Source organism: Vicugna pacos, chromosome 6 (assembly GCF_048564905.1).
Source record: "Vicugna pacos chromosome 6, VicPac4, whole genome shotgun sequence".
NCBI lineage: Eukaryota > Metazoa > Chordata > Mammalia > Artiodactyla > Camelidae > Vicugna > Vicugna pacos.
The window spans coordinates 32,657,233-32,670,877 of record NC_132992.1 but is presented as its reverse complement, the minus strand read 5'-3'; the positions used below and the strand labels follow the sequence as shown (position 1 = coordinate 32,670,877).

Genomic DNA, 13,645 nt, shown 5'->3' with positions numbered 1-13,645 from the left:
GACTACACAGTAGGTCCTGTTGTTTCTCTATTTTATGTATTGTAATGTGTATCTGTTAATCCCAAACTCCTATTTTATCCCTTCCTCCCAACTTTCACTTAGCTTTAACACAACCTTAAAGCTGATAGACTTAAAATGGACCCACTCTGAAGTTATTTCACTATGCTGAGCTTAGTTTTCATTCACATAGTTCTGTTTTAGCCTTATTATTCTTTCTGATTTACAGCCAATTTGTTACCGTGTAGACTGCCATATGTAATGAGAATTGGCTGTCCCCATAGATTTTTGCCAAAATGTGACCGTTCTTCCTCTACAAGGATTCAGTGAATACTGAGCCCAGGCTTGGCCCAGGGAGTGTTAGCCAGTGCAATTTATAGGTGCCTGTACCCCATGAACCTTTCCAGTCACTGGTATGTCCTGCTCCATGTCTTGAAGAACATGCTGCAATTCACGGTTTTTCTTTTTTTCATCATAAGGTTGTCAACTATATTTTGAATCTAATACAGGGTAAAATATGGTAAAAGCTTTGAGGATACATCTGTAGGTCCCTTGTATTCAAAGAGTTCATACAGTGTAATTGGGGCACAGACAATACAGCATTAGAATTGTGTGGAGACTTCATTTACAATGGAGGTTTAATTACAGCTTAAAGTTGTCAATCTATAGAATTCTTTTTACACATTCAAATTTGCTGGTTCAGACTCAGGCCAGAGATACTCTGCCTTCTCCGTTTCTTAGAACTTAAAATAAGCCTAAGGACACGTATGCCAGCTTGATCTGGAGTTGCAGAGGTAGCCTGTATCATCTTTGAATTTTATCTGAGTTGATCAGGACCTGGTTCTCTGTGGCACCATCCTGGCCTTTAGGAGTTTATATGTTATCATCATCAGATACATCAGAGACACTACTCTCCTTGCTCTAGACTCCCCCTTCCTCCCTACAAATTCTGTTTATAACCAAGAATTTTTTTAGACAGGAGAAGGAATCTTGAGAATGTCTGATTTTGTCTTCTAGATCTGAAAAAGTAGGAATAGGGTGGGGCCTAAAAGCTGATTTAAAAAAAGCCTTCTCTCTGCTGAAGTCACCCTGGCTTCATAAGTTTCTAGGGCTAAGAATGACTTCTCAGGGCTACATGGAAGGGTGTGGTTTGCAGAAGAGTGGTGTGGACTAGAGCTATAGATGATAGGTATGATAAAAGTCAGAAGATTTTTTTTGAGCAGATAGTTTTTCCTTATGCCAGGTCTTGTTTTTGAGGCTAAGATTGAATTGGCAGACTCCCTTCTCTCCTCCGATGGCTTGTCCGGGAAGAGAATGCCTAGTGAAAGGGCCTTTAATAGTGGAGTCCTTAGGGGGGAATCAAGATTTCCATAGCTGTTAGACAACAGGTCATTGGGCCAGAGAAATGTAAGTTGCTTCGAGAAAAGAAGAGATTCATGACAACTCATAGTTGCCCTGGAAGGATATCATTTGCACTTCTTTCCACAGCCTTGACCTTACTAAGTCCACCGCTGCCATTCGTTAGCCCAAATCCTCAACTGGATACATGTTTTAATGGGAAATTTGAAATTTTGAGTTTATCCTTTGTTCTATTTGTTGAGAAGGGGAAGCTTGTACTTGTCTCTGGTGCTGGGGTTTCTAACTTCCCTATGGGAAGAGAAAGGAAGAGGCCAGTTTGGCTGAGAAAGGGAATTGTAGGAGATAATGTTGAAGGATTAGTAGTGCTGGATGCTAGAGCTTTGAGTGCCAGGCCAAGGAATTTTATCCTGTAGGTAATAGGAATGCATCTAAAGACCTTTTTTTTTTTTTTTTAAAGATTTGAGTAAAAGATTTAAAATTGGTGCTAGTGTGTAGGATGAATTGGAGGAAAAAGTTTTAAAAATCTGGTTCCCTTAGTTTCTTTTTGGTAGTCTGATCTCTTGCATTCCTTCTGCATGTGTTATATGCATATGCTCTTTAGAAATTAATCAGTACATTGTAAATCAATATAGAATGCTACCACATTTTCTAAAGAGCCTGGTGTTATTTGGGTCCAATGAAAATGTGGTTTTCTATTTCTTCATGACTGGGAGACTTACCCATGGTTTCAGGAAGGAGCCAGAGGCAGAAAATTGCTATTGAGAAATCCTTTTTTTTTCCTCCCTTGATCAACATTTTATATTTTAAAGCCAGTAGGCTTTCAAAGGGCTTGAGAGGTAGAATATTTTTCTTCCAGACAGATTTCATGCATCCTCAGCAGCTGACTGTGTATCTTGTGGTTAGACATCTCTAGAGGAGGACATCTGTCCCCTTTTTGGGTTGCCTCCCTGTGCTGGCACCCCTCATAGTTTCCTTTTTTACCTCACTGGAATCCCTCGTTTTGCTCATTCAGAGTGCTGTTTAGGAAGGATAAGTGGAAAACATTGACTGTCCTTAAAATAAGTCTTTGATCTTGAAATTTGCTTTTAAGTCATTTCACAACTTTGGTTTGTTCTGTTTTCTAATCTATATGAAATAATTTTGGATTAAAAATTAGTTTTATTCCTCCAGTTTACACATCCAAAAACACTTTGAATTTGAAAGGTGAGGAGGCCTAATTCAGAGTGTTTTTTTTTGTTTTTCTCTCATGGGAGCTCTTAGGCTGTGTGGACTGGGGTCCAGCATTTCTTTGGGAATTATCTGTTGAATTTCTGGGCCCATAACTGTAATCCTAAGAGATTGGAAGTTTGTCAGCCTTATGCCTGAGAGCCCTGTTTCTAAATCTCTTTCATATCCATTGCTACCTCTTCATCCTCTGTCACTCAGGCGCTCAGTATCTCTCATCTAGACTACCGTAATCTTCCTTATTGATCTCCCAGCCTCTGGTCTCCCTCCCTCCAGTCCCTCTTTCACTGTGTCTGCAGGTTTGATTTGACTTGCAAATCTGATTGTGCCACTCCCCACATAAAATTTGTCTGTGGTTCCCAGAGAAAAATTAAAAAATTTTTTCATGGCATAGAGACTCTTTTATCATCTGGTCCTAGCCATATCTCCAGCTTCATCTCTTGCCTCAGCATCCTCTGTGCTTTGTATTCCAGCATTATTGAGTTACTTGTTATTCCCTGAACGTGCTGTGATGTCTTAAGCTATTTTATCTGTATTCAACTGCCTGGAAAAGTCCTTCACCTCCTAGACATCTCAGCTCAAGTGCTGCTTCCCTTTGGAACCCTTCCCTGGCTCTTAAGATTTAGGTCTTTCCCCTGTGTTCCTGTTTCACTACACTGAACTGATTTAGTGCTCTTTTCATCTCTGCATCCTCTGTACTTAACACTGTATGTAAAATTGTGAGCATGCCTGTAATAATTTAAGGAATATTGAGCAACTATCTGCCCGGTTCTCTGCCAAGGAACTGAGGATTCAACTGTGAAACACACAGACATGGTCTCTGCTCCTACAGAGTTTATAATCTAGTAGGAAATGCAGACAAGTAAACATGAATATAGTGCTGTGATGAAGAAGTACTGGCAAGAATAGGAACACAGATAGGCACTCAGCCCTGTCAGTGGTTCCATAATACTTCCCTAATATGTTTGCTTTTCCAAAATAATGCTTCATAATTTCTCTCTTCACTCTTGTGTATTTCCTCCTTTCCTTTATTCTCAGCACAGTGTTTCAGTTGTACATATACCATACCATAAACAGGTACAAGCCTTCCCTTCCCAACAAGCAGAACAAGGGATAAACTCCAAATTTCAGATTCCCCATTAAAACCGGTGTCCAGTTGTGGACAGTGGTGGGTATATTACCTGTCAACCAATAGAGAATTCATCTCATTGTTTTGAATAATTGCGTGGGATTTCATGGCATGCCTGTAGTGTAATTTATTTAAATAAGCCCCTTGATGACATTGGACTGTTCTCACTTTTTTTTAACTTTACAAATGTGCTGTTAGAATGTCTGTTCTGTAAGATAAATTCCTTCATCAAAGGTAAAAACATTTTAAATATTAATAGATATTGCCAGCTGCTCTTCCAAATGGATGAACCAATATATACTCTCCACAGCAGGATTTTAATTGGTCACCCTTGCTTCAGTCAGTGTCCTTCATATTTTGAAGGGTCCAGGTGCCTCTGATGCTTCAGTATCTGCATGTTTAAGTATAATGAAAACTGTTGCCATGGTGATGGACTCTGGAGAAGTGGTCTGGTAGTTTTCTGACCTTTGGGTTTGATCTCAGTTCATTGCTTTTTTTTGGATAGTGATAGAATGGATGCTAGCTTGAAGCAAATTTGGGTTTTCTTAAGTAAACTGTAATCATTTGTCACAGGCATAAAGATATTTTGGAAGACTGTATTCCTGGAGCTTCCTTTTCATGTCAAATGGTGACTGTGGCTACTGTTGAGGTTAGAATCTTCCAGGGTGCAGAATGTGGCAGTGGAGAGTTCTCTGTCAGAGTTCTATAACTGGTCTCTTGCCTAAATTTTTGAGACAAGCAGCTGCTAAAACACTGAGATCAAAGATTATCTACAACTGTGAGGGCCTCATGGGTAAACATCTTTGCTACCTAACATTATACACATCCTATTGCAAATAATTCACAATTTTATAACTTTTGGTCATTCAGACTAGTGCCTTTGTTACTGCCTCAACTACATCCTGATTTAAGTATAATTATAAACTTAAATCAGGAGACAAAAGGGTTTTGAAGATTTTTTTGGAGGTATATATATATAATATATAATATATAAATATATATGTAGTTTTTTCCTAAGTAAGCCTTTGGGTTTTAGCCTAACTCTGAGAAGTCATATTGTTCCCATTAGCAATTAACAACATAAAATTTATGTGAACAACTTGATGAATTTTAAAATTCATCCTTTTAGCCACCCACCACCCAGATCGAGAACATTACCAGCATCCTAGAGGCCTCTTGTCTACCTTCCCAGTCATTCGTCCTCCCGTGAAAGATAAAGACCATCATCCTGACTTGTATTACCGTAGATTGGTTTTGGCCAATTTTAAGCTTTATATAAATAGAATCATGCAGCAAGTATTTTTTTGCAACTGGATTGTGTTCCTCGACATTGTATTTGTGGAATTCATCCAGTTGTGAAGTTCCTTTTTATTTCATTACTATATAGTATTCTGTTGCATGCGGATGCCGTGATTTACCCATTTTACGGTTGATGGACATTAGGTTGTTGCCAGGTGGGGGCTGTCATGGGTATCATTCCTGTAACTGCCTTTTGATGGACTAGTGTGTCATTTCTGTTGGAATAGAATTGTTGGGTCATAGAGTATGTGTATGTTCATCAGTCATACTTGTTTCCTACTTTTTGATAACCATTTTTGTGTTTTGTTTCTTGTCCAGTTTGTCTGAGAATACAAATCAACCCACAGAACAAAGCGGATTTCCAAGGCATCTCCCCGGAGCGAGCCTTTGCAGATTTTCTGTTTGCCAGCACCATCCTGCACCTCGTTGTCATGAACTTCGTTGGCTGAATCATTCCCGTTTACTTAATTGAGGAGTGGGAGACTAGAAAAATGTGAGTGATGATCATAGCCCTTGTCCCATAATGTCGATTTTAGGAATAGAAATTGAATGGGTTTTGATTATGGTTGGCACGGCTCCCATATTGCTGATAAGACATTTGCAGAATTTTCCATATCCGCCTGCAGAGTATGCATTAATATCATCCTGATTCATCAGTGTTGCCGCTCTTGGTCATTGCCTTCTCTAGTCACTGTTCTGCAAATCATTAAGATAACAGAAAATGAGAGTTTGCTTGTAGCTAATACATTAATTTCTGCGCCAGTAACTCCATGAAAATAACTCCGAGATCTTGGAAGAGACATAAATTGTAGGTTTTGCTTTTAGATTTGCTTTGTAATTTTTTTTTTTTTTTAATTTTGATCTCAGAGGACTTGAGATGCTGGGCCATTGTCCGCGAAGTACCTAGTACAGTGCTTACACCTGAGTGACATCCAGTGTATGCTGAGTGGTGATGATAGCTGTTTGCTAATGTGTGTGCTAAGTTAAAAATAAATGGAAAAATTGGACCAGCTTGGGAGAACACTTTAAAATATAGGATGAGATACCATTTGACTCATTTTCCAGTCTTCCTTTTTTAGCAATAGAGCTCTTTTTTTCTAGGTAAACTCATATAGAATCTCAGTATATAAAACAGTAGTGGGCCAGAGTTGTTTTGACTGACAGAAGTTGAAAAGCCCTCTTTACTTGGCTTCTTCATGTGTGGTATGGCCTCTTCTCCATCCTTCCCTCCTAAGCAGAATCCTAAAGCTCTGAGAATTGCATGACTAAAGATCAACAAACTGTATGTCAACACTTATTTTATATGTAAGAAAACAGAGGTCCAGAGCAGTCCAGCGACTTTCCCCGGCCAAGTGGCTGCAGGGTAGCGCATTAGTCCAGCGGTGCTCTTGGCCCAGTGCATTTCCAGTATCCCGTGTAGCTTCCTGATGAGTGAATGCGCTCTATTCTTTGCCTTTCCACTACAAAATTATATGTTGCAATTACTGGGGTAGAGAAAAGAGAACCTTAGGCAACGTTATCCTGTTAGGGGGAAGAATATCCCAGGACCAGTCTCTTTCTATCACTACTTGGAAGGCTGTCATTTTTGTACTAATCAGAAATCTAATAAAAGGGTTAGAGCAACCATGGACAAGGTGAATGCAATAAAGCAACAATGACCACACTTCAGATTCTGGCATGATTTAATCAGCTACTTTATATATTACACAGATCTTTTCCATTATTGATATTGCCTCAGAAACAGTTCTGTTAGTTCAGATAAGGTTTCATTTTTGGCAGTGGTATGTTGACAGAGATGGTTTATATCAGTGAAAAAGTTTGAGAACCACTTCTTTCTACTGTCCTAATACAACTGAACTCTTTGGAGACCTGATTGGGACTCCCCCATGTGCCAGTCAATGCCTCAATGCTGGGAGTACAAAAAAGAGTAAAATGTGGCTCCTACCTTCAAGAAGTGAACAGTCTAGAAGGGGAGAAGGCATGTAAACACAGCAGCAAGAGCCACACTCAAGACCTGAGCAAAGCGCTGTGGGAGTCCAGAGGAGGGAGCCGCGGTGCCATCTGGAAGCAGAGGCCACAGATGGGATGTCTGACCAATGACAGTTCCTTGAGGACAGTTAGAAAACTCATCCACCAACATTGACCTTCACTGACCTGAAAACATCATGAGTAACCCTTGGGCTCTGACAGCAGCCTTGCTGGAAAGGTCATTAGCTTCCTGATCACCTTACTTTCCGTTTCTCTGCTTGCTATTTCTAGATGAGTCATGGTGTATGCTTTAAGGAGATGGTAGAGCAGACAGTTCCAGGGTGTTCTCTAGGATCAGGGAGATACCAAATCATGAAAAATTGTTTCCTAGGACTGTCGTGATTGGAGGAGGACTCTGCTGCAGAGAGCTTAGTGTTTCGAAATTATGACAAAAACAGAGGCAAAAAAGCAGGCTCAGCAGAAACTGCAGACTGCAGACCATGTTAACGACCTTGGGCCACCTGTTCAGCTGGGAATTATGGGCCCCGGGTCTAGCAGAATCTTCCAGTCCGAGGCTGCAGTGTTAAATCATTCTATAGACAGTGCACTCAGAAATTCTTCTCCGGGGGGACCGCCCAGGGGGATTTTCACAGGCATCCGTCATTTGACACGTACTATGCCATCCTGCTCTCAGTTGGCCCTTTTTATGTGCTGCTAACTCAGTTCTGTGTGCAGTGTGCTAAAACACTTTTAAAATCGTTTTCAATATTTATATCAACTCAGATGGCAGAACAAAACACATTCTCCGTATTTGCCAAGTGTGTTGAGAGTCAAGTATAAAAAGAATAAACGTCTGTAGTGTACGGCACTTCCATGAATTTGGGGGTGACATTTAAAACCAGCAGCTACTCTGAAAAAGGGAGATCTAAAGAAAATGGCATTGGGTTAAAGAAATTTATTCAAGGAGAAGGAAGGAAGTTAACAGATAGTGAGTGCTCTCTGTGGGCCAGGCTTTAAGTGCTTCTCCTTCTGTGTCTTATTTTCAAAACAACCGCATGAGGATAGTCTTGCTAATTCCATTTACAGACGAGAAACAGAGAGCCTTGTGGGAAATCTTGTGTCTAATAATCCAGTCTGATGTCAAAGAAAAAATTTTAATATCTTTTTGCTTAAAGTTGCTTATTATAAAGTATTTGACAATTGCACAGTTAAAGAAGTATGTTTAAAGAGTTACCACAGTCCTTTCCTTTATTACTTTCTTTCCTTATATTATGACACTTTAAAAAATACAAAAAAGTACAGAGAATAATATAACAAACACCCTCCTGTATCCACCACCTGAAATGAACAGGTTTTGAAGAGATTAAGCCCTTTATAGATTGAGCTGAAGTTCCTTTGAGTCCCTCTCCAGTCCCAAATCTGGAAAGGCTTGAAATTCACGGCAGTTTTGTTTGGCAAGGACTAATGTCAAACCTAGATCTGTTAACACTATCTTTTCCACGCTTCAAACTTCTACAGTCTCCTGAAAACATGCCCAAAGATGGCCGTGTGAGAAACCTGTGGTAGAAGCTGTCCGGTTGGCAGCACTGCTTGGAGGGTGGCTATCCCGGTGGTCGAGTAGACACATCATGTTGTTTTAGATGATCATAAAAATGAAAATGCAAAAGTGAAAAATGCTCCTAGTGAGCTTCTGAGTCGGGAGAAGCCATGCACACCTGAAATGGTGATCAGCATTTGGCACCTCGGTGGTAGTAAATCTGTTTTGGGGGAATGTATGCTACAGAAGTTCAGTAGATTTGAATACTTAAAAATTAAAATGCTGTCTGTAAATATTTCCTGTTTTGTTTTTGCATGTCTCCTTCTGAAATTTTTTTCAGAAAATGTCAGCCTGTCTCAGGCATTCTGAAGGGAAATGGAGAAAAGGGGGGACATAGCTACCTTGGGTCACAGTTTGGGAAGGAAAGGTCCTGATGACGTGGGCCCTGGATCAGAGGGAAAAGTGAATGGGGCTTTGACGAAGGGACAGCCCTGAGCCTGGAAGTGTGCTCAGCCTGGGGGAGACTGCCGCAAGCTGGTGCTGAAGCCCTGTTAGTGTTGCTTTGTTTTCATAGTGGAGGCTGCTCTCCCACAGGTCTTTAAAAATTCAGTGTTTAATCCTGGCTGGACAAGGGGGCTTCTGGCCTGGGCAGAACATAACCCTGGTAAACTGTACTATTTACAAACAAGCAGTTGCTGTTGGCTTTTCGAATTCATCAGTAAAGCACTGTGGTAATCTAGAAAATTTCCTCTAAAGGGGAATCTAAATGCTATTCCTTAGGCTCTACTGCCACCTAGTGGCTTCTACATTTCATTGCTGAGAGCATGTACTACAAAGCATAGCAGAAGCTGAGTTTGGGGGAAGAAACCACAGATACCTTTGTGATGAAACCTAATTTCTTTCCAGTCACAGGAGGGCAGCAGAGGTCCAAGTGGGCATAGATATTGGGGGAGGGGGTTGCTTTACATTCTGGCCAGAAGTGGGCAGTGTCGACTTAGGCACAAAAGGGTATGTAACCTTGTAAGCGGCTCTAGGATTTGGTTACATAGGGAAGACCAAGTGCATGAAGACCCACACATTTACCTTTTGTTTCCTTTTCTTGTCAGTTCAGGAGCTCCCTTTTTGGTTTATTCTAGACCTATTTTTGCTCTGAACATGACCTCCCACGGGCAGTCATCTTTTAATTTTTTGTTGGTGGGGTGCCGGTTAGTTACTATATCATATTCTTTGTGACATTTCACCTTATACGGAAGTAGGTTTAGTCACCAAATAAGTTCTCAAAAAGGGAACTATTCTAAATTTGTAGGAAATATTTTAAATTAGCACAGCATAATCTTTTTTTCAGCCCCACCCTTTCCCTGGTTGGAGGGTGAGATTAATTCTTTACCTGGTCTTAAAACCTTGAATCTGCTTATTTTATTTACTTAAAAAAACTGATAATTGATGACTTTCTAATTGATGACTGAGCTCTATTTTGTATTTGGTCCACTTAAAGCTCCAAAAATAAAAAGAAAAGAAAAGGAAAAAAAAGGATGATTAAGTAGACTTGTGTTTATGAAGTTAATTGTGGCTGTAACTCCTGGTCTTACCTTCTCCATCCTGAGTCTCAGGTGGTTCCTACTGCGAGTCATCCACCCCCAGGTTGCACAGGAGCCTCTTCTGTGGGCCCTCAGGGTCTGCGTGCATGCCCCTAATGCTGCACTTACCACATTATTATGAAGCTATTCATTCACTTTCCTGTCTCTCCCAGTGGACTTTTAAAATTCCCTAAGGGTTGGGACCTCAGAGCTTGCTTATTAGTACAGGTCCATGTTTATTGAGTGTATGAATGAATAAATCATTCTCAACTGCAGGAAAATGATGTATAAAATAGCTGTATCATTAGTTCCATGGATACTAAGACGTGTGGGAAGTGCTGTGGAAGAAAGGAGCCAAGGAAACAGTTCATATGTGGGGCCATGGGATAGGACTTGAGTGTGAGGCTACAAAGAGGGGGACCTACACTGTAGACCTTGCTGTGTTAACTAGTTGAGTGGACAAATAGGCTTGTCTCTGAGCCCCAGTTTCCTTATCTGCACAAGGAAAGGGATTGGCCTGGATGTTGATCAGAGTCTCTTGCAGCTGTTAGAGCCTCTGATGAAAGCATTCCTTCTTGTTCGAGAAGGATTGTGCTGTTTGTGTGCATCCTCAGTTGAGCTTTGCTTTTTTCCCCCCTTTTTGCTTTTTTTCTTCAATTGTTGCTTTTTATCCGTTACCAGACTTTCACCATCCATCACAGGAGGTGGAAAGTTAAAGTGTGACTGCCTGTAACAAAATGCACAATGTTTGTTTAAGGCCTTTTACAGAAGTAGGCAACATTTGTCAAATGTTTTACGGTTACTACATGATCAGGCTTGCGAGACTCACATACGCTCCACATACATGTGTACACACGTCAACCCGTGTGACCCTCATGGCCCACCCCGTGATGGAGGTGGGCAGATAGTGGTATTCCCATTTTGCACAAGAGGTCATTAAACCCTGGTGAAATGTAAGTTGACTTGTCCAGGGCCTGGAACTAATAAGTGACTGGGTGGGAACTTGATAACAGACATTTTGACTCCAAAGTTTATATCGCTTCCTCTCTGTTAAATTCAAAGACTTTTGGATGATGAATATATACATCTTGTTAGAAGGTTTTCATGAACAGTATTAAACTTGATTCTCTAGGAGAGGTTGATAAAGGATGAAGACAGGCTATCTAAAATGTTTCTGCAAAGTTGGTCATCTTTAATATGATCCGGAAGAAATGGAGGAGAGTGCAGATCAGGAGACCTGACTTTTTCCAGACAGGGTGACCCTGGACCCGTGCTCTCCAACAGAACTTTGCATTGTGGAAATCTTAAGTTTGTACTGCCCAGAATGAAAGCTACTAGCCACATGGAGTTATTGAACATGTGAAATGTGGCTAAGTGACTGAGGCACTGAATTCTAAATTTTATTTAATTTTAACTAAGTTTAAATAGTTACCTGTGGCTAGTGGCTGTGGTGTTGGACAGCACAGCTCTGGACAAATCATCAAACTCTTAGGTGACAGTATCTTTATCTATAAACTGAGAGGATTAGACTAGCTGATCTCTAAAGCTTTTCTCATTTTTAGAAATACACAATCCATGCTGTCTGAAATTGTAGGGATTCACATTGTGCTCTGCACCGAGAGTTTCTGTAGAATGGTCTTTGATTCACATTGTCTCTAATTTCTGTTTTAATTGGGTGACCAGGATCCAGGATGAGGTGGATTTGAAGGAAAATCAGTATTTGAGCTCAGTGCTGCTGTCTGAATAGAGACAGTGCTGGGAAGAATACAGACCCAAAGAGAAATGACCCTGTCTGACATCCTCTTTTGTATCTCTACAGAGAGTAATTATTTTTAACAGTTCTTTGTGTTGTCCCTTGCTTTCTCTTAAGATGATGAGAACAGGCTGGTCAAGTGGCACTATCTTCCCTGCTTGGGTGAATAGAGAAGAAGTCATGCTAACCCTTCTCAGTAGGTGTCTTCAACTTTGCATGTCTTGATATCAGGGGAGGAAATCTTATTGGTCAGTTTCCTGAAACCTTTATCTCCTGGTCAACAGTTAAAATCATTCTTCTGAGCCAGCGAACAGTCCAATTTTGTTCAGCTAATATTTCAAAGAATCCTTGAACCTCTGCTTTTAGAATACTGTCTGGTAAATATATTTTTGCTTTAAAAGAAGGGAGCAGATCTGTGTAAATAGAATTTTCTGAACACCACTATCAAAGAGACTTACTCTCATGAGTCATTTTTTGCCTTTTGGATGGACCAGTCCCAGTGTCTTAGATTGAAATGTTTTAATATCATATATTCTCAAAACTTGACTTATCTAATAAAAGAGGATTTATTTTATAATTCTAAATGTGTCAAGGCTCTTCACTGAAACGTCCCTGTGTTCTCATCCTCTCTCACTTTGGACATTAGAACTGATGTGGTGTTATTAGTTCATAGTCTGTTGTCAGAGAATTTGCTTTAAGGAATTTGATGGGAATTTTAATAGGTCTGTTTGTTCTTTTGGCACTGTGGACGCGTTTGCGCCTCGGTTTTGCTTTTTGTTTTACATATTTTTCATCTTTCCTCTTAAGTAGGAATAGTCTGCAGCTATATAGCATTTCTCTATCATTTGTTAGTGAAATAAGAGCAATCTGGCTAGAAGTTTAAGATCTTTCCTTTAAACTCTGAAGCTAGAATCTCCAGGTCACCTGAACCAAGACGCGAAATAACATGGTGACTTTTTACCTGCTGGGGTAGCCCAGCTCTTCTGAAAGGTAGTGTTTCCCAGCCTTTTTCAAGTCATGACACACATAGAAGATGGTAGTGTTTTTACGGTGCACTGCAGGAAAATTGGCTGCTTGTAGCCAGAGACAGTGGGGCCCCCAGAGCCAAGGGGCCACCTTCTGGCCACGCTGCATTGGGGCACACCAGGTCGGCAGCCCTCCCGGGCGGACGTAGGGCGGACATAGAAAAGGAAGCCTGTGTTTTGCAGGGCAGGGCTTGGGCTCCACCTTCCAGCTACAGACCCTTGTCCCCCTGACTCCGGCAGGAATGTGGCTACTTCTCTTGGAGTTATTCTCCACCTCTTTCTTGTCAAAAATAATCTCACCTTTAATGAAAACACAATTATTTCTTCTGTTTCGGTCCTTTGTCAAATCTGAGACTGGGAATTTTTCTCTACTTTCTTTTGAATTCTTGTCTCCCCACCCCCAACTCCCCGAAACCGGAAGTTAGTGCTTTATAAGCTTTCTAAATCCAGAAAAGCTTTTTAGGCTAAATTGCAACCCTCTCAGTCAGAGTTTTTGGGCAGGGGAGGTCAGAGTGACTAATGTAAAGTCATGTAGCTAATTAATTACAGAGCTGACGTTAGAACGCACGCCTGACGTTCCTAGTCAGTTATGCCTTGGTGTGCTTGGAATTCAAATTTGAACATTAATTTTTCTGGATGCCTCTGTAAAAGGTTCCGTGAAAAATATTTGCTTTCTTCTGGTTGGTCTAGCCAGGCTTAAATACTGTCCAGAATTTGGGAACCCTGTAACTGTGTTTGTGGGGTTAGAATTTAGATGGAAGGATTTGAGATCCTGTC

General features: G+C 40.7%; 1 protein-coding gene across 5 annotated transcripts in view; it reads left to right on the top strand.

Moving 5' to 3' along the window:
• The window catches only part of DAD1 (defender against cell death 1), a 69,407-nt gene that overhangs the window by 765 nt on the left and 54,997 nt on the right, over positions 1–13,645 (top strand). For all 5 annotated transcript variants that reach the window (XR_012073434.1, XR_012073433.1, XR_012073431.1 and 2 more), the window contains exon 2: positions 5,327–5,501. Coding sequence is in view for 1 of the 5 variants with exons in the window: in XM_006217214.4 (XP_006217276.3) it covers positions 5,327–5,457 (131 nt within the window). In the remaining 4 variants the exon portion in view is untranslated. The remainder of the gene's footprint in view (positions 1–5,326; positions 5,502–13,645) is intronic.